Source organism: Adiantum capillus-veneris, chromosome 18 (assembly GCF_014529385.1).
Source record: "Adiantum capillus-veneris isolate H3 chromosome 18, ASM1452938v2, whole genome shotgun sequence".
NCBI lineage: Eukaryota > Viridiplantae > Streptophyta > Polypodiopsida > Polypodiales > Pteridaceae > Adiantum > Adiantum capillus-veneris.
In genome coordinates, this window is record NC_140948.1 from 105,023,367 (window position 1) to 105,046,430 (window position 23,064).

The 23,064-nt window shown below is 44.9% G+C and overlaps 1 protein-coding gene across 1 annotated transcript in view; it reads right to left on the reverse strand.

Moving 5' to 3' along the window:
- Positions 1-929: 929 nt before the first annotated feature.
- SAC3A (SAC3/GANP/Nin1/mts3/eIF-3 p25 family) overlaps positions 930-23,064 on the reverse strand; it is a 71,318-nt gene continuing 49,183 nt past the window's right edge. The window contains exons 6-12 of the mRNA XM_086489044.1: positions 12,553-13,053; positions 2,923-3,063; positions 2,766-2,825; positions 2,519-2,649; positions 2,304-2,437; positions 1,953-2,185; positions 930-1,878 (exon numbers count right to left, since the gene is read on the reverse strand). Of these exons, the coding sequence (XP_086345170.1) occupies positions 1,783-1,878; positions 1,953-2,185; positions 2,304-2,437; positions 2,519-2,649; positions 2,766-2,825; positions 2,923-3,063; positions 12,553-13,053 (1,296 nt within the window). The 3' untranslated portion in view covers positions 930-1,782. The remainder of the gene's footprint in view (positions 1,879-1,952; positions 2,186-2,303; positions 2,438-2,518; positions 2,650-2,765; positions 2,826-2,922; positions 3,064-12,552; positions 13,054-23,064) is intronic.

A 23,064-nucleotide genomic window follows, 5' to 3' on the forward strand; every position in this document is an offset into this window, starting at 1 on the left:
AAATTCTTTTATGATACATTCAAAGGCTTGAGTTGAGGCTTCACATTCATCAATGTAGTGCATATAGTTATTGAGTAGTGAAGTAATAATGATACCATGTTTGGCCAAATATGTGCACTCATGGCTCTAGTTTTGTGTTTTCACAAGATGGCAGATTATTAGGAGACTTGACTATGGACTATTGGTTTTTCCTCATCACACGATAGACTTCGTTTGCAAATTGTGAAATCCCCCATTGAACTTCTCAATTTGTTTCTCACCCATAGTGCTATGAAAGACCTTATCCTTGGAGACTCTCTGGGACAATGTCTACCTTCTCACAACTGCACAACTATAGGAACTACATTGCAAAGTTTGTGCTTGATTGCAGCTCTTTGATCTTAAGTGAGAGGGAAAGAAAGAAAAACCACACACAGAGGAGCTCCCTTTGTAAACCTCTTTAGAAATGTGCGTAGAATCCTCCTTCATGAATGCATTTGGATTGTTGGAGGAACATGCCTCTGCTACAAGCCTTGTATGTGGTTATCCTCCTAGATTGAGTTGGCACCAAGGATGTGGGACTAGCCCACTTGATGCAAAACACCATCAAGAGCCCTCGAACTTCTTGATTCAACTCATTGAAACAGGCTATGCCGAACCCTATATAGTAAACTACGGAAAATCTATCCAGGTTCCTGTCCACGAGCTTGTAAGCCCACATGCAAGGAAATACTAGCGGGCCCGACCGGTATCAATAATCCAATTGAGTTGTCGATGTGAAGTCCAAGCGTTTTGTTATCAAAATTAGCCTTGAATACACAACCACTTCATACAAAGGACAATACTATCTTTATGCTATCCAAGTGCCCCATCGTGGGCTCTGTGTGAGGGAGCCGAACACAAATAACTCTATGTTCTATTTGGCAAGGGATCTCACACACGACAAGTGCTAGTCAAGAAGTTTAGTGGATCATTGGTATTGCCAAGAGCAAGTTGAAGCTTGGCAAAGTTCTTGTTATATGAATGAGGGAAAATTCAATACAATCAATGACTAGCCTTATTTTTTGTAAGAAACCCCTGAATCTTTCTTGGGACTTTTTTAATTATGCATACAAAGCTTTGTTACATGAATGGGAAAATCCGATACAGTGAATGACAAGCCCTTTTTTTAAAAAACTTGAGGGCAATTATCACCTTAACTTGGATTTCAATAATTGTAGAAATCACCATACATGATAAAACTCAGTCACGAGGACGGCCACATTGGAAGAAAGCGCACAGAAAGTCTTCTGAGTTGCAATCCTTGTAAACCCTCTTGCTCTCCACTGACCACGACAGCTCAACTTCCGATGGGGTGGTTAAGAAAGAATGATCCACCACGCCAAAAATACATTCGGTCCAACTGTACAGAGCCTTCCTCACTGCCAATTCAGCTTCAAACAGCTTATGTCCTCAGAAAACAGGGCCAAAATTTTGGGGCATTTAGGAAGCACTGCTTCATATTTGCACTATAGAACCAGAAAAACTGTTGTTGGAGAGCTAGCCTTGCTTTGCAGAAGGGCCCATTCTGATGTAACGAGGATTCTTCTTGAATGCCATTTAGTTGCTTTTCCTGTGCATTGAATGTGGCAGCTTTAGCTTGACCGGTTTTCGCAAGATAATGCCGCAATAGACGAGGACAGGATGGCTTGGGACATTTCGTAATTGTGCCTTGGAAGGTGCAGGTGCCTCAAATGGTGGGGCTCAATAGCCCAGAAGAATTCACATATCGAGTACAATTAGCAGGTTTGCCAATAATGATCTTCACACCTGGGCCAGAAAATCATTGACAGCAAGATTCACATCACCATGAGCAACAGCATCTTCTGGTTCAGGCATAAAAAGAGTCGCCATTGAAGCCTGCAAAAAAACACACAATTGAGTCTCTGAACAAGTGGACAAGCCTTTGATTGGAAACCCCGGAGTCAACAAACCTTGCAATCCACACACAGTTCACCCTCATTATCATTCACCAGGATGGCACCATGGGCCCTTAGCCATTCTTCACACTCGTCCAAATCCTCTTGATCCTTTTCAGAACTATAATCTGAAGCTCCAAAGCCGATAAACCCCAAAATGCGTCCGATGTAAGAAACTTGTAAAGTGGGGCGATATGCTCGAGTCATACATCTTAATGCTTCAAACCGCATTTTTTCGACGTAAAGATCTACAATAAAACATAAGAACAAGTTAAAGGCCCTGAATCCAAGGTGCAGGTTTCTCCATGTTTTGTCTACCAGAAAATCGAAATGCTGGGTTTTTTAACTTTGCAGCATGAGAATTACCCATCAAACAGGTTCCTAAATTTGGAGCTGTCTTATAAAGACGGAAAAAAGTGGTGTAATTTCCTGCAGCCACAGCATCACGGACTGCTAACGCATGCTTAATGGCCGCATCCTCCTTGTCACTAACGGACAGCCTGATGACAAATCAAAGTGTCATGGAGGAACCTTACCGAGTTTAAACTTGCATGCAACATCCCTCTTCATTCAAAACTAACCTTGCCATTGAAGAAATTAAATCCCGACTGTTTCCGTGATGTACAATGATATATAGCAAGCTGTAAGCTGCAAACTCTTTATTGCACCCCCTTATACCTTCAGCGTACAAGCCTTTTAGCTGAGATTGGCACTGTTCACATTATAACATAGAAGAGGCCAGTCCCAAGCCAATGAGACTAAAATTTACAGGAATGGCATAAATAATGGCATGACATATATGTGATAAAAGCGCAGCACTTTTTTGACCTGATTATACTCTGGCAAGTCTCCTGCCTCGAGAGCCATCCTAGCATGGGTTTCATAAACCTGCAGGCATGATCAAGACAGTTCAATAAGACATGTTACTTTAAAGCATGGCTGCAGCAGCAAGAACAATACAATTTAAAATGAATCGTGCAGAGACCTGGACAGTAAGCTCATTCTTTATCCGTTGCACAGTAAGATCTTGTCGTATAGATTTCAGCTGCTCGCACTTATAAAGATAATTCTTTTGTGTGCTTTGCACCATAGTCAATGCCTTTCTTAAAACTTCCTCCGGTCTTACCTGGTAAACCAAGACACACAAGCACAAGTTTAAGCCTCAATAAACACTTGGTTATTTTCTAATCACTATTTCTATTGGATAATAATTCTCAATTTCTGCAAAGTAGAACTGTCAATGAGATTTTGATCCGGCTGTTTTAGTTTGGGTGTTCCTAATGTCTCAACACTTGACTAGAGCACAGCAATGGAAAATTTCTTAGTCCAGATAGAGCACCCCCCCCCCCCCCCCCCCCCCCCCCCCCCCCCCCCCCCCCCCCCCCCCCCCCCCACACACACACACACACACACACACCAAAGACACAGACCGGAAAAGGAGAATGTCTTCCCTACACCGATCACCAATGGCTAGCAAGGCGAAGTTCGTGCTCACAAACAAGCGCATTTCGACATTGGAGATAGAAATGAAAGCTTGGAGATGGAAGAAGAATGGAGAAAAGAGACAATAGTTTTTCTCCGGGAGCAGGAGGAGAGGAAGGGAAGGAGAAATCAAGTCTTCAAGAGAGAATCTGTCACAAACTGCTGACGTGTCAAAGCCTAAAGAATGGAGCCAACTTACAGATGCCGGCCGAGGGGCCTAAACCCTAAGAAGGACAAGTAACAAAAGAAGAAGTCCTACCAACTTATGGGGACCCCGTCCGATGGGGCCCCAAGTGACATAAAGAATTAAAATAAAGCAGGCCTCACACACACAAGAAAATTGCGTAGCTGCTGATGACGTGGCAGATTTCCGAAAATTGCACTGCCATGATGACGTGGCAAGCTGTACGGATTTCCGCGTTTTGCGCTGGCTGATGATGTGGCAGCTGTAGGGATTTCCGTTATTTACGCTGGCAGCTTTTTGGCTTTGCTTTTGGACCAAATGCTTTTGAGTTTGAAGGCTCTTTAGTGTAAACTGCTTTTGGGGCCTAGGGCCTTTAAATATGAGGTTAGGGCTCATTCTCTGGCATGCTTCCTCGAGAAGGTGAAGAGTCTGGAGTACCGGCTTGTACTGTGTTGATGCAATATAAAGAAATACCGAAAGGGGCGCCAAGGTTTGGGGCCAATACTCTCTGGGGTGGAAATCCACCACTCCGTGTCACCTGTCATCTCTCTCTTTCAGTTCAGTTGTTATTGAAGTGCTAAAAGTCTATTCAGTCTGTTCTTTTTTACTGGCACGTGGTGCCCGTCTTGTGATAGTGGTATCAGAGCTTCAGGCGTGTGCTTTTCTGAAAGCATACCGGTCCTACAAAAGAGCAGACAGAGCTATTGGAATTTTATTTGAGGGATCTTCTCCCCCCAACTCGGACTTAATAGCCACTCCCACCCTTACTTCATCGCGCATCGGGGCGCGCTCCCGTCTTCATCTCTGTGTCTTACAGGGCATAAGCCATAAAGAACCCAAGATTTGGAATTCATGGATTCAACATAATATTTGCAGTTTCTGCTCAACGAGCTTCACGACATTCTTTCGGGGCATCCTCAGCAAAATCTTCCGATGCTGCAAAGTTTTCAACAATTTTTGAGCTACATGTTACCCCCTCTGATGCCTCAGGTGGTACCTCCTTCTTCGGCACCAAAAAGTACGAGAGCTTCCAACCGGCAACCTTCTCAGCTGTCTGTTCCGATTGGGGGAGTTTTCAGGAATATGGTGCAACCATCTGACCCTTGAGCAAGTGCAACCGCCTTTGCCACCACCAAACCCCCACCTCCACCATCACCACCGCCACCAGGCTACAATGGTTGGAGCCCACTTGGATACCCTTATCATCCATACCCGGGATATGCGCCTAACCAACCCAAAGATTTTAAAGATGGCGGCACGACAGTCAAATTTTTCACCCTTTCCGGGGTGAAAGATCGCAAGAAAGCATTGCAGTTCCTACAGCAATTCGACAACATCTATGCTTTAGGGAACTATACAGAAGAATCCAAGATTTCTCGAGCAGCAAGATTTCTTAAAAGATCAAGAAGGCTTTGAGCACTTGTGACAACAGTTTGTATTGGTTAGCTTTTGCAATATAAAAGAAATACCCTTCGGGGGCTGCTCATCTTGAGAGCCAACGCTTCTAGGTAAGGAATTCCGCCTCTCTCTCTCTCTCTCTCTCTCTCTCTCTCTCTCTCTCTCTCTCTCTCTCTCTCTCTCTCTCTCTCTCTCTCTCTCTCTCTCTCTCCAGCGGTAGCAAAATCTCCACCGCCCCATCCCAAGTGCGAACCTTGAAACTGGGAGGCTCTGTCAACGTTGCTTCAGCCTCAGCACCACAGCGCGCAGGTTTCAGTCAGCTCCACAGCGCGCAGGTTTCAGCCTCAGCACCACAGCGCGCAAATTTCGGCCTCAGCAACACAGTGCGCAAGTTTTCAGCCTCAGTACCACAGCGCACAGGTTTTAAGGCAGGCTGGGGTTGTTGAAAGTACAGGGCTGCAGAAACGAAAAGGGAGCAGGTCACTGGCGCACCCTCTCTCTCTCTCTCTCTTTATCAACACAGTGCTAGACTTCCCATCGCCGTCACCCTCTGCAGTGCCCACCAGCTTTACCGGCTTGCAACGTTCATCAAACCTGCAGGGATTTATTTGCAAGGAATTTGAAAACTGCAAAGCTCACAGAAATTGCAAACTGACACATACAGAAAGCAAACATATGCCATGTAGGCTGAATGGGGAAACTTATGTATGCATAATGCGGTGCGTATAGGTTGCTCTCTCCTCTCTCAGAAAGTGAAACAAATAAGGCAAGACAAATGGCGGCGCACTACATGGTCACAAGCAAGAGGATGACAGCCATTGAAAAGGAGTTGAAAGAATGCAAAGCTCACATGGATGAGTGGAAGAAAGAGAAGAATTTAATTCTCGAATGGAAAAAGAGGGAGGAACAGGCGAGGGAACTAGAACGCAAGGAGTTCCGGGATGAAATTCAAGCTTTAAAAAGTAGCATCTCAGCCCTTCGGGAGGAACTCGACGAAACCAAAGAGGGAAGACGCCTTGAAGATGGGGAAATTCAGCCATCAATGATTGACGAGCTGAATAGTATACGAGCACAAGTCAAAGAAATAAAGGAGGAAGGAGAAATGAAGACCTCATGGGTGGAGGTTCTCTCCAAAACGCAAAAGAAAATGGACGAGGCTGAAAAATGGATTGAAGTTGTCAAGAAGGGAAAGGGCAAGGAAATTCCGACTACACCCGACATCATCAACAAAACACTAGAAGAGGAACAACGAAGAAGGGTACGCGCTCTACACGTGAGAGTGACCGGCCTAAAAGATTCAGATAAGGTGGACCAAGAGGTGAAGAGCCTCATGTCCATGATGGGGGTGGAGAAGCCCTCATGGAGAGTGGGCAAGAAGAGTGAAGGTAATGGGGAGAGTTCAAAAGGACGGGCTCTCATTTTGCGCTTTCCCTCCATGGAAGAAAAGAAAGACTTTTTAAAGAAGAGGCCAACCCTCAAGAAAACAGGTATCTTTTTAGGAGATGATCTTACGCTCTCACAGCTTGCACATATGAGAGAGGTCATGCCAGAGATTATAGCAGCAAGGGAGAAGGGGAAGTTAGCTTTCTACAGAAATGGACGAGTAGTGATTACAGAGCACTGCTCTACATGACGGTGCGAGACCTATGGGACCACTCTCAGGATGGCAGTTTGGAACTGTAATGGTTCGTATAGACTTGATGTGGGGGCCTTTGAGGATAGCTTCAGAGACAGAGACATTGTTTTCTACTCAGAGACTCATCAGGCTCCAGGACAGTTGATGCCGCACATATCAGGATACAGATGGGAGACAGCTTGTAGGACATGCACCAGAACTGCACATGGGACTAGAGGATCAGGAGGTGTAGCAGTTCTTTTCAGAGAGGAGCTCCAACCACTATTGCACATAGTTCGGAGAGATGATCAGGCCAGATACTTGTGGGTGAGGCTGAGGGCAGAGACTGGACGTTTCTTGTACATCGCCATATGCTATTTTCCTCCCAGCACTTCAGTATATGCTTCACCCAGAGGACAGTCTCCTTACTCTGCACTTGATGATGATATCTGGGAGTTCTCCAGAGATGGAGACATCATACTCCTCGGGGATTTCAATGCCCGTACAGGCAGCTCACAGACAGTCTTCTATGACACATCAGAGGAGATGCTTAGAGAGCTAGAGCCAGAGGAGTTGGGACTTGAGAGATGCTCACACGACAGAGAGCATACAGAGTATGGGAGATACCTGAGAGAGATGACGACTACTCACAGTTTAGCCATACTGAATGGCTTAACGACTTTCCCATTGTCTACAGGTTTTACTTGTTTTCCACATAGACATGGGTCCAGCACTGTAGACTATGTTCTGACACATCCGAGCTTTATCTCTCACATTCAGGTTTTCACAGTGGGGCCCAGGCCAGTTGGGATAGCAGTAGATCATGCACTTTTAACATTATCAATCTCCTTTGAGTACAATACATCTCAGGCCTCACGGGGTGGTGGACATACACGCTATACTTTTACACCAGAGATTGACTCAGTCTATGTAGAGGAGATACGTAGGCTTTTATGCACATCAGAGCCAGTATACACAGTGGAGGAGATCACATCTATGCTGACAGTGACATTACATGGGGCAACGACAGAGGCATATCCACACACTCAGCCGGGGCAGAGACGTCTTTCTGGGCACATGCCTCAGAACAACTGGTATGATGAGGAGTGTAGACAGAGGAGAGCTCAGATACAGCGGGACCTTACATTGGGAGTGATCACCTATAGACAGTCTCGCATTGCTACACGACGACTAGTGCGGCGGAAGAAGCGAGCTTTCTTGGTCCAGATGGAGCAAGATTTATATCAGCTCTTCCTTAGTAGAGATTCAGGAGAGGCTTGGCGTCTATTCCATGAGAAGTCTCCCCCACCAGTGATTACTTCTGCAGAGATATGGGGGCAGTATGCAACATCTTTATACACTGTACCTGGACAACCACCATTACCAGACCCACCACAGCCATGTCCGGCTACGAGCACCTTCTTTACCACTGAGATGGTAAAGGAGGCCATTGACAGGATGAAGACCAGACGGGCACAGGATCATGAGGGTTTGGTAGCAGAGCACATTATACATGCTGGGGATTTGTTGGCAGAGATGCTTGCACGGCTATTCAACTGTGTCATGTGTGAGGGTCTCCCTGAGTCTTGGAGATTATCTACTATTGTACCTATCTTCAAGACAGGTGACCCCACAGTGCCGGGGAATTACCGTACTATCATGGTAGGACACACATTGGCACGGTTATATGCATCCATCCTCGAGCATAGGCTGAGCAGTTGGGCAGAGATTATGGGCATACGAGCACCTAGGCAGGCTGGTTTCAAAAGGGGTTTCTCCACACTAGATCATGTCTTTACACTCAGAGCTATCATTGAGGAGGGTCGAGCACATGGTAGACGGATATACTGCAGCTTTGTGGATTTTCGCAAAGCCTTTGACACAGTGCCGAGGGCCAGATTGATGCACCGGCTTATGGAATTGGGGGTACCCACAGAGCTGATGTGGGGGATCATGGCATTGTACAGTTCAGTGATGGGTCATGTACGCACATCAGAGGGGATATCCGACATAGTTCACTCCACCATCGGAGTGAAACAGGGATGCCCACTGTCCTCTACTTTATTTGGTATGTATGTTGATGGGGTCTCTGATTATATTGACAGAGGAGGAGATAGAGGTGCTCAGCTTGCAGGGACATGGATCCCTCTTTTATTGTATGCTGACGATATCGTGTTGATATCAGAATCGCCAGAGGGTATGCAGAGACATTTGGACGCATTGCATAGTTTTGCAGAGGATAGTGGATTGTCTGTCAACCTTGGTAAAACCAAGGTCATGGTATTTAATACCACGCCACAGTGGGTTAGGAGATCAGCACCTACTTTCACATATGGACAGGACAGTATGGAGTACACTGATGCATACACATATCTTGGGGTGGTCTTTAGTGGACCGAGGTTCACACTGAAAGTGGCAGCAGACACTAGATTGACTCGTGCCTATGCAGCCCTAAGTGGTTTAGAGAGGATTTGTTCGCAAGTTCAGTTCCAGGAACCTCGAACAAAGCTCTGGCTTTTCGATACTTTGGTCGCTTTAGTTATGCACTACGCGGTTCAGGTTTGGGGACCGTCTATTGACAGTGCTGGATGGACTAATATGGAGAGACCCCTGATATCTATGATTTCTAGGCTGATTAGAGCCAAGGCCTCAGTCCCACATGACATCATACGAGCGGAGCTGGCTGCCCCACCTATGGAGGTTGAGGCACTCACCAGATCAGTATCATTTGTACACAGCTTATGGGACACCACCAGGGACAGGTATGCCAGGCTTGCTCTCGAGTCATCCAGACAGCTGGCATTACAGGGAGATACATCATGTTGGTATGCACAGATGAGCTCATGGTTTCAGAGGCATGGTTTCAGCATGGACAGGCTGCCCCCTTTCCAGTATTCTATTGATGCACCATCCTTGGCTCTTACACGGATGGAGACTACTAGACTCATTCGGCAGGATCTTATCCAGCTTGATAGCAAGAGGACATGGATAGAACCATCACGGGAGTTGGGTACGAAGAGGGTTTTCTATAGAGAACATCTTCTTCAACTCACGACAGACGGATTTGCCACACGGCCCAGTTACATGGACACACATCTATCTCATAGGTTACGATGTGCTATTGGCCAGATTCGCACATCTTCACACCAGCTTGGGATTGAGACAGGTAGATTCAGAGGCATACCAGCAGACAGTAGGATATGTCAGTTATGCCATGCAGAACCAGAGACAGAGTTTCACTACATATGTTGCTGCACAGTCTACTATGAGATACGGGGACGCTTTCATTGTCTATTCAGAGATGGTTTTGACTCGTTAGACAGAGTCATGAGATATCAGGATCAAAGATGTCTCGGATTATTCCTACTTGAGATTCAGAGACATAGAGACGCTCTATTGAATGGGCAAAGACAGAGACAGTCCCAGAGACGCATCTCAGATTTCTTCAGTCTGAGTACCACAGAGTCAGAGGGGACACCACCACCAGAGAGCTCAGTTCCCACCCATACACACATCAGCGGTACTCTCATTGATCGAGCTATAGAGTTAGGGAGATCGAGACGACCGCGACTGAGGAGGGGAGCCACGCAGCACCGGCGGAGATTGCGGCAGAGGATCCATAGGATTCTAGCACGACACCCAGAATGTCGATCGGGATAGGCTTCATGCTACTGCTATATTGTATCATGGTGACACTTATCCCCACTTTGTACCTTTATTGCATGATACCATTGCTCAGCCTACCAGCCACCCATAGGAGTCGGTAGCACTCCTATCAGTTCTTTGTTTGTAGTTTTCTTGTTTGTACCCAGACTTGGTACTAGACTCATCAGTGTAATTAGTTGGTCTCATAGGTCATTTTGGCCTCTTGTAGACGTTAATATATCATTTCATTTCATTTCATTTTCTCTCTCTCTCTCTCTCTCTCTCTCTCTCTCTCTCTCTCTCTCTCTCTCTCTCTCTCTCTCTCTCTCTCTCTCTCTCTCTCTCTCTCTCTCTCTCTCTCTCTCTCTCTCTCTCTCTCTCTCTCTCTCTCTCTCTCTATATATATATATATATATATATATATATATATATATATATATATATATATATATATATATATATATATATATATATATATATATATATATATATATATATATATATATCGATCTCTCTCTCTCTATATATATCTATCTATCTATCTATTTTCAATTGCTATTGTGATTCACCTTCTGTACTTAACGTACATAAAGGTTTCACTCACCTTGTATAGGAGCCATTGAGTTGTCTCCTAAAGTAGCTTCACTGCCATACAGCTCGAATTTGAATGATCCGACTGCGAAACAAATTGTAAAGACAACTCCCCGAGACCATTGGAATCTGATCCTGCATAGTATCCCTTTCCAAAGCCCATAGGGATCTGCTCCTAGAATATCTCCACTTGTGCAGCAAAACTACAATGGCTGCACCCTTCTCACCACGGAGATTGCAATACCTAAGACTTAAAATGACGCACAGGACATTCCTCCAGTAATGACCCTTCTCACCACAAGGATTGCAATACCTGAGACTTCTAGGCTTCCTGCTTGACAATTGTCTTCAAAAGCTTGGGGCATTCTTCTATCCAACCTTCTTTCCCTTTAATAACCACTTTTGTAAGTATTCTAGCCAAAGCCTTGCTTAAAGACATATCTAAAGAGTCATTTGGCATTGAAAATTGCCCGTTTTGGTCCATACCATAGAGACTGATTATTCCCATGTGATGGTGTGTAGAAGTCCACTGGAAATCAAGCAAAAATAGAAACCCATATACGAGGCTGGTAATTGGGATACAACCAAAATGTCTATTTCCTCTAAAGCAATTTGCTTCACCATCCGAAGCATCTCCCGCTGCAATGCTTGCAGCTTGTTGATATGTTCCCTCATAGAGTTAGCATGACCCGCATCCATGTGAGTCGAATGCAATTGCAAAGCAACACAATTCATAGGGGTAAACTGCTCATACATAGACGCCAATTTATGCCAAATATCCAACTGTTCTGTACTCCGGCAACTACCCTTGGACAGCCTACCCATTCTTTGTTCTTTCAATTAATGCTTCCCAGCATCTACAACAAGCAGAAATATTTCAAAACCCTCGGCTTTTGGATCCATGTACATTGCCAGTATACATTGCCACTAATTCTTGAAAGGACAGCGTCTATGATAACTGTGTCTTAACCTCAGGAAAGACGGGAAATGATTAAAAGAAATGACAGAAATGGGGTAAATGCTAGGTGCAGCTCCTCATACACAATGTTGTGCCTGACAGACAGAGACATGTGGCCAACCCACATCCAATGGCCAATGAACTATTAACTCGGTAAGCAGAACCTAGAAGATAAAAGTGGAAAAATGAACCTCACCCCAACCAAAAAAAATTGGCCAGAGGACATTGGACAAGGGTCCTGTGACAAACCAGTTGTGGATGAAATATCTCACAATGGGATCCTGAAAAAGCTCAATCACCTCTATGTGGAATCCTAAAAAATCTTACAATTGAGTCTGAACTATTATGTCATTGAAGTCCATGATTGTCCAGAACCTTGATAACCGTCAGCAACAACCCAAGTACTTAACCGAAAGTCATAAAAGCTTGTGGACTTGTTAATGGTTTTCTAATTGCAAGGATAGTGCCAGATAGATGACGGTAAACACCCTTTGATTGCAACCACAAATTTTCAGTTGCTTAATTAGCATGTAAGTCTTGATACCTAAACAGAAGTAAAACGACAGCACACCCTTGCTTCAGTTAGTGGTGAAGCGGCTGCACATGCCAATGTGTTTATTTAGCTAGCTGTAATTGCAGTGACAAATATTACGTAATGTGTAAGCCTACAAAAGGAGACCCTTAATAAAAATGTTACCTCGCAAAGATTTCTTCAAGAACACAATGAAGAAAAAAATGTTACCGTGTTTGGATCAGGAGCTGAGGTTAGCCTCAAGTATCTTTTCTCAACTTCCTGGCATGTTCCTTTCACTGTCAACGCATCCCAGTTTATGTCTTCTACTGCAGCCCCACTGCCATCACCAACACTCCTTGCTAATAGCAATGCCGTAGCTCTTCTTGCACTTGCGCTAGCACCAATGCTCATTTTTCCTTTTATCAATTCCTTGCTCCCTGTTTTAACCTCCTTGCCCTTGTCAAATCTTTTAGTACGACTTTGCCTTCGCATTTTCTCTTCAGGTGTTTCTGCAGTACTTATTGTGCCCAGGCAGACACCACCCGAAATTGCAACTTCGTTTTCACTCTCCTCAGAGCTGTTGTTCTCCTCATGCGCTTCTCCTAAAATACTCTTTCGAGCCTTTTTTACTGCTCTCTTGAGACTATTCGCGTCTGTAAACTGTTGATGTAGCAAAGCCTTTGTCTTGTTCCATACGTTATCTTGTTTCTCCCATTTCAAAGAAATGCCCTGCATTGACAATACAACTTTTTTATAAGACTAACATGCAGATTCAACAAATGGAGCACTTCAAAACACACACATTTGTGCAGTAGAAACTTCTGGCTTGCTTATGGACCCTACCAAAGTCCAAATCTTGATATGTTTCATTAACATAATAGTGAGCTTTGGGCAGTCTCAAAGTCAAAAGTTAAGATCCATGACTACACCATAGACGCAAATGAACCATAGTCACCTGGGATGGTCAAGAAATGCAATAAGGAACAGTTTTGGGAACAAGGCAAAAGATGGCAATTATAGAAATATGCCACCTTGGGTACAGCATTGTGAGCGCCGGATAGCACAAATAGTGTAAAAAGCTTGAGTCTTATTATTAGCAAAGCACACCATTAAGCAATCTCCAAAAAGTAAGAGCTTTTAAGGACGAAAAGCGAGAGGAAAAAATAATTCTACAGAGAGGAAAACAGCTTTGTTTTCGAGAGAAATTCTGTCAAAATTTTTGAATGAAATCACCAGCTTCTAGAGAGAGAGAGAGAGAGAGAGAGAGAGAGAGAGAGAGAGAGAGAGAGAGAGAGAAACAATCGCACTAAAAAAGAGAGAAAACTACACTTTTCTAGAGAGAGTCAATGGGCAGCCTGAAAGATTCTGGTTCACCAAGTGTTTGGCATCGATCACCTTTTGCCAATACTCCGCTTAAGGGCCAATACTCTCTTGACACCAACCCTGTCTCAGCTACAAAATTGCAAGTGTGAATTATTCTGTTCTGTTCGAGTTCTTAGGTTAAATGTGTGCGCTCAAGTAGATCGTCCGGTTGGTGGGTTATAACAGCTGTATCAAGCCTAAGCTTTCTTTTTGTTCTCACAAGAGGAACGATCACTTACAATGGAGGCTAAAATGGGTGGGTGACAGGGAGCATCGGGAAGAAGTATTCGACCATCCGGAACGGGAATCTCTGATGCGTCATAGGATGGGTGATATAAAGCATCAGGAAGGAGATTGTATTGTAAGTTCGGTGAGAAAGGACTTGGTGATGGGTATGTTTAATGCGTCACATGGTGGGTGACGGGAGTATGGAAAAGAGAATACTCCATAGTCACGAGGAAATTCCGAACCGGGTTAGAATTGTACACAAGAAATGAGCAAGCACTTGAATGAAGATTGGTTCACAAGAAACTTTGAAGAAATACAAATGCTTTTTGAGAAAGCGGGTTGCTTTTCAAGCAAGCAGACACTTTTTCGTAAAGACGTCTATGTTAGCATTTGTGCATGAGACTGCATCCAGGGATGCCTTGGTTGTCAAGGTTTACAAAACACAGCAAAAAACCAGGGCGTCCACTCTCTCTCTCTCTCTCTCTCTCTCTCTCTCTCTCTCTCTCTCTCTCTCTCTCTCTCTCTCTCTCTCTCTCTCTCTCTCTCTCTCTCTCTACCACTCGGAAAAAAGAGATCACCCTCTCTCTAGACCAGGCACCCGAGAACACACCTCTTCTATGTGTAGGACTAAAAGAGAAGGTTCTCTGTGTAGAGATCTCTTCCGGGAAGTTGCTTTTTGAAAACCGAGTTGCGTTCCGAGTGTCGAGACTTCGAAGGTAACGTTTTTCATGTTTTGATTTCTTAGTGTTTGCTTGCAGGAGTACTTCCTCTTCACGAGGGAGTAGGAGCAGAGGAAGACTTGAGCATTGGCAAGAGAAAAGCGTTCTGAGGAACTAGAGCCAGATCAGCCCAAAGGTTTAGTTTGGGAGTAGATCCACGGACCTGAGAGTGGTAGACTCTCATGTGACGGGTTTTAGGGTTAGGGTTTCTATGTCAAGGCCATAGACGCATCTAATCCATGCGTTCGTTTGCTAGTCACAGACTCACTCTCCCTTAAGGGGTGGTCCATACCAATCTCTTGGTCAAAGGCAGAACACTTTGTGCCATAATCTGTTATGTTTATGTGGTATTTGCATCTAGAGTCATCTACATGGTGTTACGAACACATGTGTGACCTTCGGGCCTTGAACTAACTTGACTGGTTTTGCAGGAATTCACCGAGAGGCCTAAGCTTAGAAGACAAAGAAGACATAGAAGAATTACCAACCGACTTATAAGATCTTGTCGAGGGGCCTTCAATTAAAATAACATTTGTGTAGCTAAAAGTTGATGTGGCAGCTCCTGTACAGAAAGTCCGCGATTTGCCTTGAGCAAGGTGACGTGGCAGCTGATGTACGCACAACCTACGACACTTGCTCTTGGGACCATATGATTTTAGACATGTTGCTCTTCATGAACATTCTTTTGAGTTTGGCCAAGGGCCTTTTAAAAATGTAACTAGGGGTCTCTCTGTCGCATTCTGCGGCTTGGAGAAGTAGAGAAGAGCCCCTCGACTTGTACCTTTGCGAATTAATAATAATAAATAAATATTGATAGAGGTGCAGGTACTTGGGACCAATGAAACCGGCCCGTGGGGCAGTAGGCTTTGGCTTTCACCCGAAATTCTTTACTTTAGACACACACACAGAGCACTTTGCAAAAAGAACCTGCGATGGGAATAATCACTTTAATACACACGCGGCTCGGAAGCTAGAATGCCCCGAGCATACGCCGACAACCTGTAGGCCCCAAAATTGGCGCCCCTTTCGGTGTTTCTTTATTCTTTAACAGAGGGAATAAAACCTGTGATCTCCTACAAGCTGCCCCGCATAATCCAAGCTGAGAAACATCTGTTCTGGCCCGATTCCGATAGCATAACTATACTGGGACGCTTCACAGTCAGTATCCCCACGTAATAGATGACTTTTCTGACGCATACGGACACTTTGCAAAACCTGGCGAGAATCTGCAACACGCCTGCCCCGGAAATGTGCCAGATCACCTCTACAGCGGTCCCCTCGCGTCCCCGAACCTCCTGGAGGTATTAGGGACCGTTTAGGGCCGAAACCCTAAACCTGCAAAAATACACAACAGACTATATTCCCTGTTTTGGGCTCCGTTTCACGTGCCGGTCGCATCAGTAGCAAGTCCTCAAGCTCCCGCACATGTAGGGCTATGTCACGTGACACATCCAACCCTATATGTCCGTGGACAAGCTACAGCATGATCAGGGTTCAGTCAATCCAGTCAGTCTAGATTAGAAGTGATCTGGCACTTTTGTGAGTCTATTCGTAGACCGTGCATGCCCAGTCACTTAGTGTAGATGCATATCCTCTTGTTGCACACAGCATGATCATCAGAATTCCCATTAGAATCCAATAGAATCAGTTAGAGGAATTTTCCAGTGCATTTAGCCTATTTTCCCTATTTTTGGTATTTTTCACTTATTATTTTTAAGTGACTTTCCAACAAAAGTAGGTAGGGCAATTTTGCTAAGAAAATATATAAGCAAACCCAAGTTGGCACTTTCTGGCAGAAGAGGCAGCAGGAGCACATGCTCAACAGGCATCTTCTCAGTAGGAACCCGCAGTACCCCCCAAGCCTGGCGTTTTCCTCTCCATGAGCCTAGCGTTTCCAGTTTGGGACTTCACCATCGCGATCCACTTCCCCACTTCAGCCCATGCCCGCAACAGATACACCCAACCCTAGCGTTTTCAACTGTGCATCATCGCCAGCACATCAGACTCCTAGCATTTTACTAACGCTACAGAGCAGCCTCAGCGTTTTTGGTTTTCAGCCATTCCGAAGCGGATGCAGCAGCGTTTTCAGCAGTCTCCACAGTAGCAGATTCAGCCCTAGAAGCATTGCAGAAGACCCCCATTTTCAGCCCTCGAAAACAGTCATTTTCAGCCACCGAAACAGTCCTGAAATTCAGCAAATAGAAGACCACAGATTTCAGCCCTAAAGTCGTCGTCGTCATCACCGTCGTCGTCACCGGCATAGTCCCAGATTGCATCAGTCCATCGCATCGTCATTGTACCACTTTATGCAATCAATAGTAGACCACTCTCGCCGACGAGAGTGGGTGGGGCCTTCGGAGAAGGGTTTTACAACGTCTCTCGTGTCGTATCTCTCTTCTCTCTCTATCTCTCAGTCTCATACACTTGCCCGCACATTGTCCATTCACTTTGTTCGTGATCATAGCACTTTCCATTAAGAACGGAAGGCTCTCCCTTCCATAAGAACTAAAAGGAACCTTGAGCACAGTTCGGAGCACTCATCTTGAGCAAAGCGCAAACAATCATTCCGCTGCACCTAACAGGCTACTTCCCCTTTGAATTGGACGAGATTTCTCACGTGAAACCTCTCCGAATTCACCTGTACCTGCGAGGGATTAGCCACTAGCTAACACAGTACCTGTGCAAGAGGCTCTTGCCTCGGCAATCGCGCATGAACCCACACAATTGTACATCAGTCAGATGAAAAGCCCTCTTGTGGGGCATCACATAACTGCACGTAAGGGAGAGAGAGAGAGCAGTGTGTAGCGTGCAGGGCATCACTCCTGGCACCACATTGTACATAGAGGGAAAGGAAGCACTCCATAGCTCTTAACCTGTGGCAGGAAAACTCAAAATGAGCCTCCTAGCTATAAATTCAGCGCTACCTCATCTTTGCATTAGGCAAGTGCACAAAAATGTGCCACTTGGCGCATTTACAAGCATTTTCCCATTCCGGGTTTGCCGCCTAAAAATCTCCCGATTGGTTGCTCAATTGACTTCGCGGCAGAGTTGTAAAATGTTCCCCTAGTCATACCGGAGGTAATGACGCGAACACATTTCACGGCCCAAAATAGCAGTTCCCTAAATTTTAGGAATGATTTCGTTGGGCTCCCAATGGTCTTCTGACCATCTATCCTCATTGGGACCGCATCCAAAAGTGCAATGTGGCCCAACTATCGGATACTTTCAATTGGTAGTCCCACCTTGACTTTATGCCTTTATTGAGGTCACTTCCTAGTATCCACCAACTTGCTAAGTGCGACAGGGGAACCTAAATGACTTTGAACTGATCCTAAACACCCTTTTACTACTAGAATTCCAATGCCGACCAACTTCCCATCTGCGGGTGAAACTATTGTTCACACTACCTATACAATGTCCAACCATTTGCAACTTCAAAAAGAGGGTCCCAAAAATTAAACAAAATCATCAGAAAGAAACCAACAACTAAGGTTAGCAGTTGCCACGTCCTCGTGACAACCAATGTCGTTTAGGGGTGGAACTCCGCCACTCCGTGTCTGTCACAAACTGCTGGCGTGTCAAGACAGTGCAGAACGGAGCCAACCTGCAGATCCCAGTCGAGAAGCCTAAACCTTAGAAGCAGCTCAAGAAGTTTTCACCAACTTGTAAAGTTTGGCCAAGTGTTCTATTTTTTAAAGAAGAGTTCCCACCAACTTATGGGACCCCGTCCGATGGGACACAGGGAACCTAGAGGCATTAAAATAAAGCAAGACCAAAACACACACACACAGATTTGCACGCCAATTGATGTCGTGGCTGCAATACAAACGCTCCGCAAATTGCACGAACATGCTGACGTGGCAACCTGTACGGATTTTCACGATTTACGCTACTGACGTGGCAGTTGTACAGATTTCCGCAAAACACGCTGCTTGTTTTTGTGCGCCAGCTTTTGAGCCAGTTGCTTTTGAGTTTCAAGCTTTTCATGTAAACTGCTTTTCAAGGCCAAGTGCCTTTAAATAAGTGCAAAGGGCTCAATCTCTAGCACTCTTCCGGGTGAAGATGCAAAGCACAAGTACCAACATTGTACTTGGTTCAAGTAATATAAATAAATACCGGAAGGGGTACCAAGGTCTGGGGGAGTCCTCTCGGGGGTGGAATTCTGCCACTCAGTGTCGCGTGTGCTCTCTATCTCTTTCAGATCAGTTGTTGTTGAAGTGCTAAAAGTATGTTCAGTTTGTTCTTTTCCGTTGGCACATGGTTCCCGTCTCGTGACAGTGGTATCAGAGCTTCAAGCGTGTGCTTTTCGAGAAGCATAGCGGTCCCACCAAAGAGCAAACAGAGCAAACCGGCGCTTCCAAAGTCTATAGAAGTCAAGCTAGCCACGGAGCAAACTCAGAAAGTGGTACCGCTCTTTGGTGCCCTTACAATGACTATCCAAGATTATCATGGAAAAGCTGATTTCCAAATTATGAAGTTGGGCAATAGCAACATTCTCTTGGGCATGCCTTGGGACGACAAGAATGATGCGATTCTCCACATCCGGAACCGAACCATTACCTTGATGCAGAAGGACAAACCACTCGTCCTCAAGTTCGGTTGTCCAAATAAAAACCTAAATGAATTTTCGAGTTGTTTTGTAGTTAGATACTTTTGAACTCTGTTTGAAGAAGTATTATTTGAAATTTGTTTATCATGGATGGTATCTATTTTAAACCCGTCTTGGTGCCGATTTGAATTGTTTGACTCTGGTTTTAAATATTGGTTTCATTGATTGGTAATTTACTCCCGGATGGAGTAGTGAGAAATGTTGTTTTGGTATTGTCTGAACCTTGGAACGACATAGACGGGATGTCTAGGGAGTGTTTCGTTGTATCTGGAAAACCTCCAAGCGACGCAACCTGCGATCTAGGGAGCGTTTGGTTGTGCAAGTCCTCTGCACTCATGGCTCGAACCTTTTTACGTTATTTGCGGGGGGAGTGACGAGGTAGTCGTTGAGTAGCTTCATCCGCAGATGTCACAAAATGGTGACGTGGCATGACCACCCCGCGGAAAGGTGTGCTGATGTGGCAGCAAGAGGTACAGACAAATGATGACGTGGCAGACTATACGACAGAACCCGATTTTGCACTGACAAGTGCCACGTGGAAGCAGTACGGCCTTCCACAAAAGGCGCTGGCAAGTTGACGTGGTTGTTGTACAGAATTTCGCAAATTGCACTGCTTGCTTTTTGGACAGATTTTTGGGACCAGTTGCTTTTGGGACTTTTTGCTTTTGAGTTAGAAGCTTTGGGGGCTCTACTTTTGAGGCATCCCTTGTAAGAATAAATAAGCCCAAGGGGCCTCACTCTTCAGAGCATCTGGACGTAGAATCTGAGAGCAAAGGACCCCTTCGGGTGTTGTAACTTGGCTCAAGTATTAATATAAAAAAGAAATACCGAAAGGGGCGCAAGGTTTTGGGGCCAATACCTCTCGACACAGAACTACACCGGGCCGTGTCGACTTAAATTTTAGAGTTGTGACGTATTTTAAGTGATTCTCTCATGTGTTGTGCCGGATTCTTGACTTGGGGTGCCCAAGCCTGTGACAGTGGTATTAGAGCATCAGGCATGTGCTTTTCTCAAAGCATACCAATCCTATCAAAGAGCAGACAGGGCACTTGGACACAATTTTGGAAATTGTTATTGAAGAATCTCCGTGCCCCGACCCCGAACTTATTAGGTACTCCCACCCTTACTTCATCGCGCATCGGATACGCTCCCGTCTTCATCGCTCTATCTTAAGGGCATAAGCCATTAAGAATCCCAGATTACACATGGGTTCTCGTGGAGAATCTGACAGAGAGAACATCTCTCAGCAGGAAGGCAAAGAAGAGTTAAAATCCAGCGCGAGAACTGAAGAAAAGAATGAAGATTTGGGCAAATTTTTTCGGTGGAGAAGTTTGACAGAGCGAAGTACGAGCGATAATTGCAGGTTGACACCTATATTAAAAGGTTGATAAGTACTTCAGAGATCCGAGATTTGCGAAACACCGGAAGAAATACCTGATTGACGAGATTCGCTCGAGATGGTGTGAGGCCATTGAGTCTCCTCTCACAACCGAGTGGAAAGCTGAAAGGACAGACAAGTGCAGAAAAGCAGAAGCTTTACTCGCAAAAAGAGTTGGCCAGAAGACGAACCAGATACTGGAAAGGACACTCAAAGGGATATTGATGTACTGACAATCTGGTTGTTTGTGACAGATAACCCAAAATAGCAGCGAGGAACTCGCATTTGTATGGATTGGGAAGCATGGAGCTAGACATCCACTCATTTGCAACGAGGTGAGCCATCTCCTTGCCTATTTTGCAGGTGAAATCGAGGATGAGACGGTGAGATCGGGAGTGACGGAAGCTCAATAATGGATCCATCGATTCAAGATAAGAATGATGAATTTGAATAAATGGATGATGACGCATGTTGAATGATTCTAGTGCATCAAGATTCCCATATGAATTGAGATGACTGGATATTGTGGTGAGCGCATCAAGAGTTCTTGCGGGTTGAGATGGCTACATAGGGATCTAGGTGCATCAAGACTTCTGGACGAGTGAGATGACTAGATGATTGAAACACTGTGTTGAGTACGTACTACGAACAAGTGTATGAATGAAGAACTTTGAAATAGGAATTTTCAAAAATGAATTTGATTTATGTATGAGATTGATGTTCTCTGGAAGAACTTGCTAGATGTGTGCAGATAACAGGTGAAATCAATGATAATGGATGATGAATTCGGAGCAATGACAACTCCAGAATGAACCTGCTAACAAATCATGAATTTTGAATCACAAATGATTCAATGGAACAATCGTGAGCGCATGTCACAAAGTGATGACGTGGAGGACAGCAGAAACCCTAATTTCTGCCAAAAACCCTAAAATTCCTGCAAACCCTAATTTTTGCCAAAAACCCTAAATTCCGGAAATCGCGGAGGCGGATTATTAAAAAAAAAAAACTTTTTTTTTTTTTTTTGGAAAATGATGAGCGACGCGAATTTTGCTTTTGCTTTTTTTTTAAAAAAAAAAAGAGAAAAGACTCTCTAAGAGAGAGAGAGAACTGATGCTTTTGATTTTAAAAGCTTTTGGGGCTCTGCTTTTGGGCATCCCTTGTAACCTTTAAATTAGTGGTGAGGGCCTCACTTCTCAGAGCATCTGGACGTAGAGTCTGAGAGTGAAACCCTACCGCTCTCTTGTACTTTGATGATTGATTAATATAAAAAGAAATACCGAGAGGGGCGCCAGTCTTTGGGGCCAATATCTCTAGGCACGGAACTCCGCCGGGCCAGTGCAAATCTATTGTGATCTGTGAATTGTTTTGAAGTGGTTATTTGGTGCTGTCGCAGTTGATTCTTGACTTGGAGTGTCCAAGTTTGTTACAGTGGTATCAGAGCACGGCCGATTTCTCTTCTACGGGAAATCCAATCCTCGAATTTTCCGCGGCACCTATGGCTTCAGGCAATGATCAGTCGACTCCCTCTGCATCTGGAGATGCGGGCTGGGATCACAACGAAGATTCAGACAGAGAGTATGGCCCGCCTCGGCCTACTCAGGCGGAGCAAAGAGAGATGGAGTGTCGTCAATTGATTGGCAATGCAACAAAGATGATGCTCAATTTTGCCAAGGACCCGAAGATGGCATGAACCAGACCTCTTTGGAAGAGGTACAGATGGAGTGGCAGAGAACCACAACACCACTCCCGAAACCCGCTCTCAAGAAACCTTCTGCCTCCAAGAAATATACGGAGAAGGAACTGGAGAACGTGGTTGATGCACGGATTGCTCAGCTTTTTGACACGCAAAAGAAAGCCAAAAAGCACGGCAAAAAGCAAAAGAAAGGCACTGACTTCCCGAGATATTTGGGTCGTCGGTCAACATTTGACAAGGCAAAGAAATTGAAGAAGCGCGTCAAGTTTGAAGACCTACCCAGTTCTTCTTCTTCTTCTTCTGACAGTTCTTCTAGCTCCTCGGATTCGAGCGAAGAAGACAGAAAAGGTAAAAAGCGAAGCAAGAAGCAACGCTTTGGAAAGGGCAAGAGAAAGGCAAAGAAGGCTAAATCTCGCCCAGAGACTCACAGTTCTACTGAGGACTCGTCTACAGACAGCTCAGATTCCGATGACGGAAAGTTTTATGCGAACAAGAAGAATTTTTACAAAGCCAACCAGTATGACTTTCTCGAAGATAAAAGCAAGAAAGTCCGAGAGTTTAAGGAAGGTGGCCACTCGATCAAGTTTGATACTTTTCAGGATACTCAGATGCTTCGAAGGCTTTGTCTTTTATACAGCAGTTTGACATCGCTTTCGCGGGAGGACGCTATTCAGAGCACTCCAAGATTCGGAGAGCTGCCTCTTATTTTAAGGGGAACGCTCGCACTTGGTGGTCCACACTTCTATTA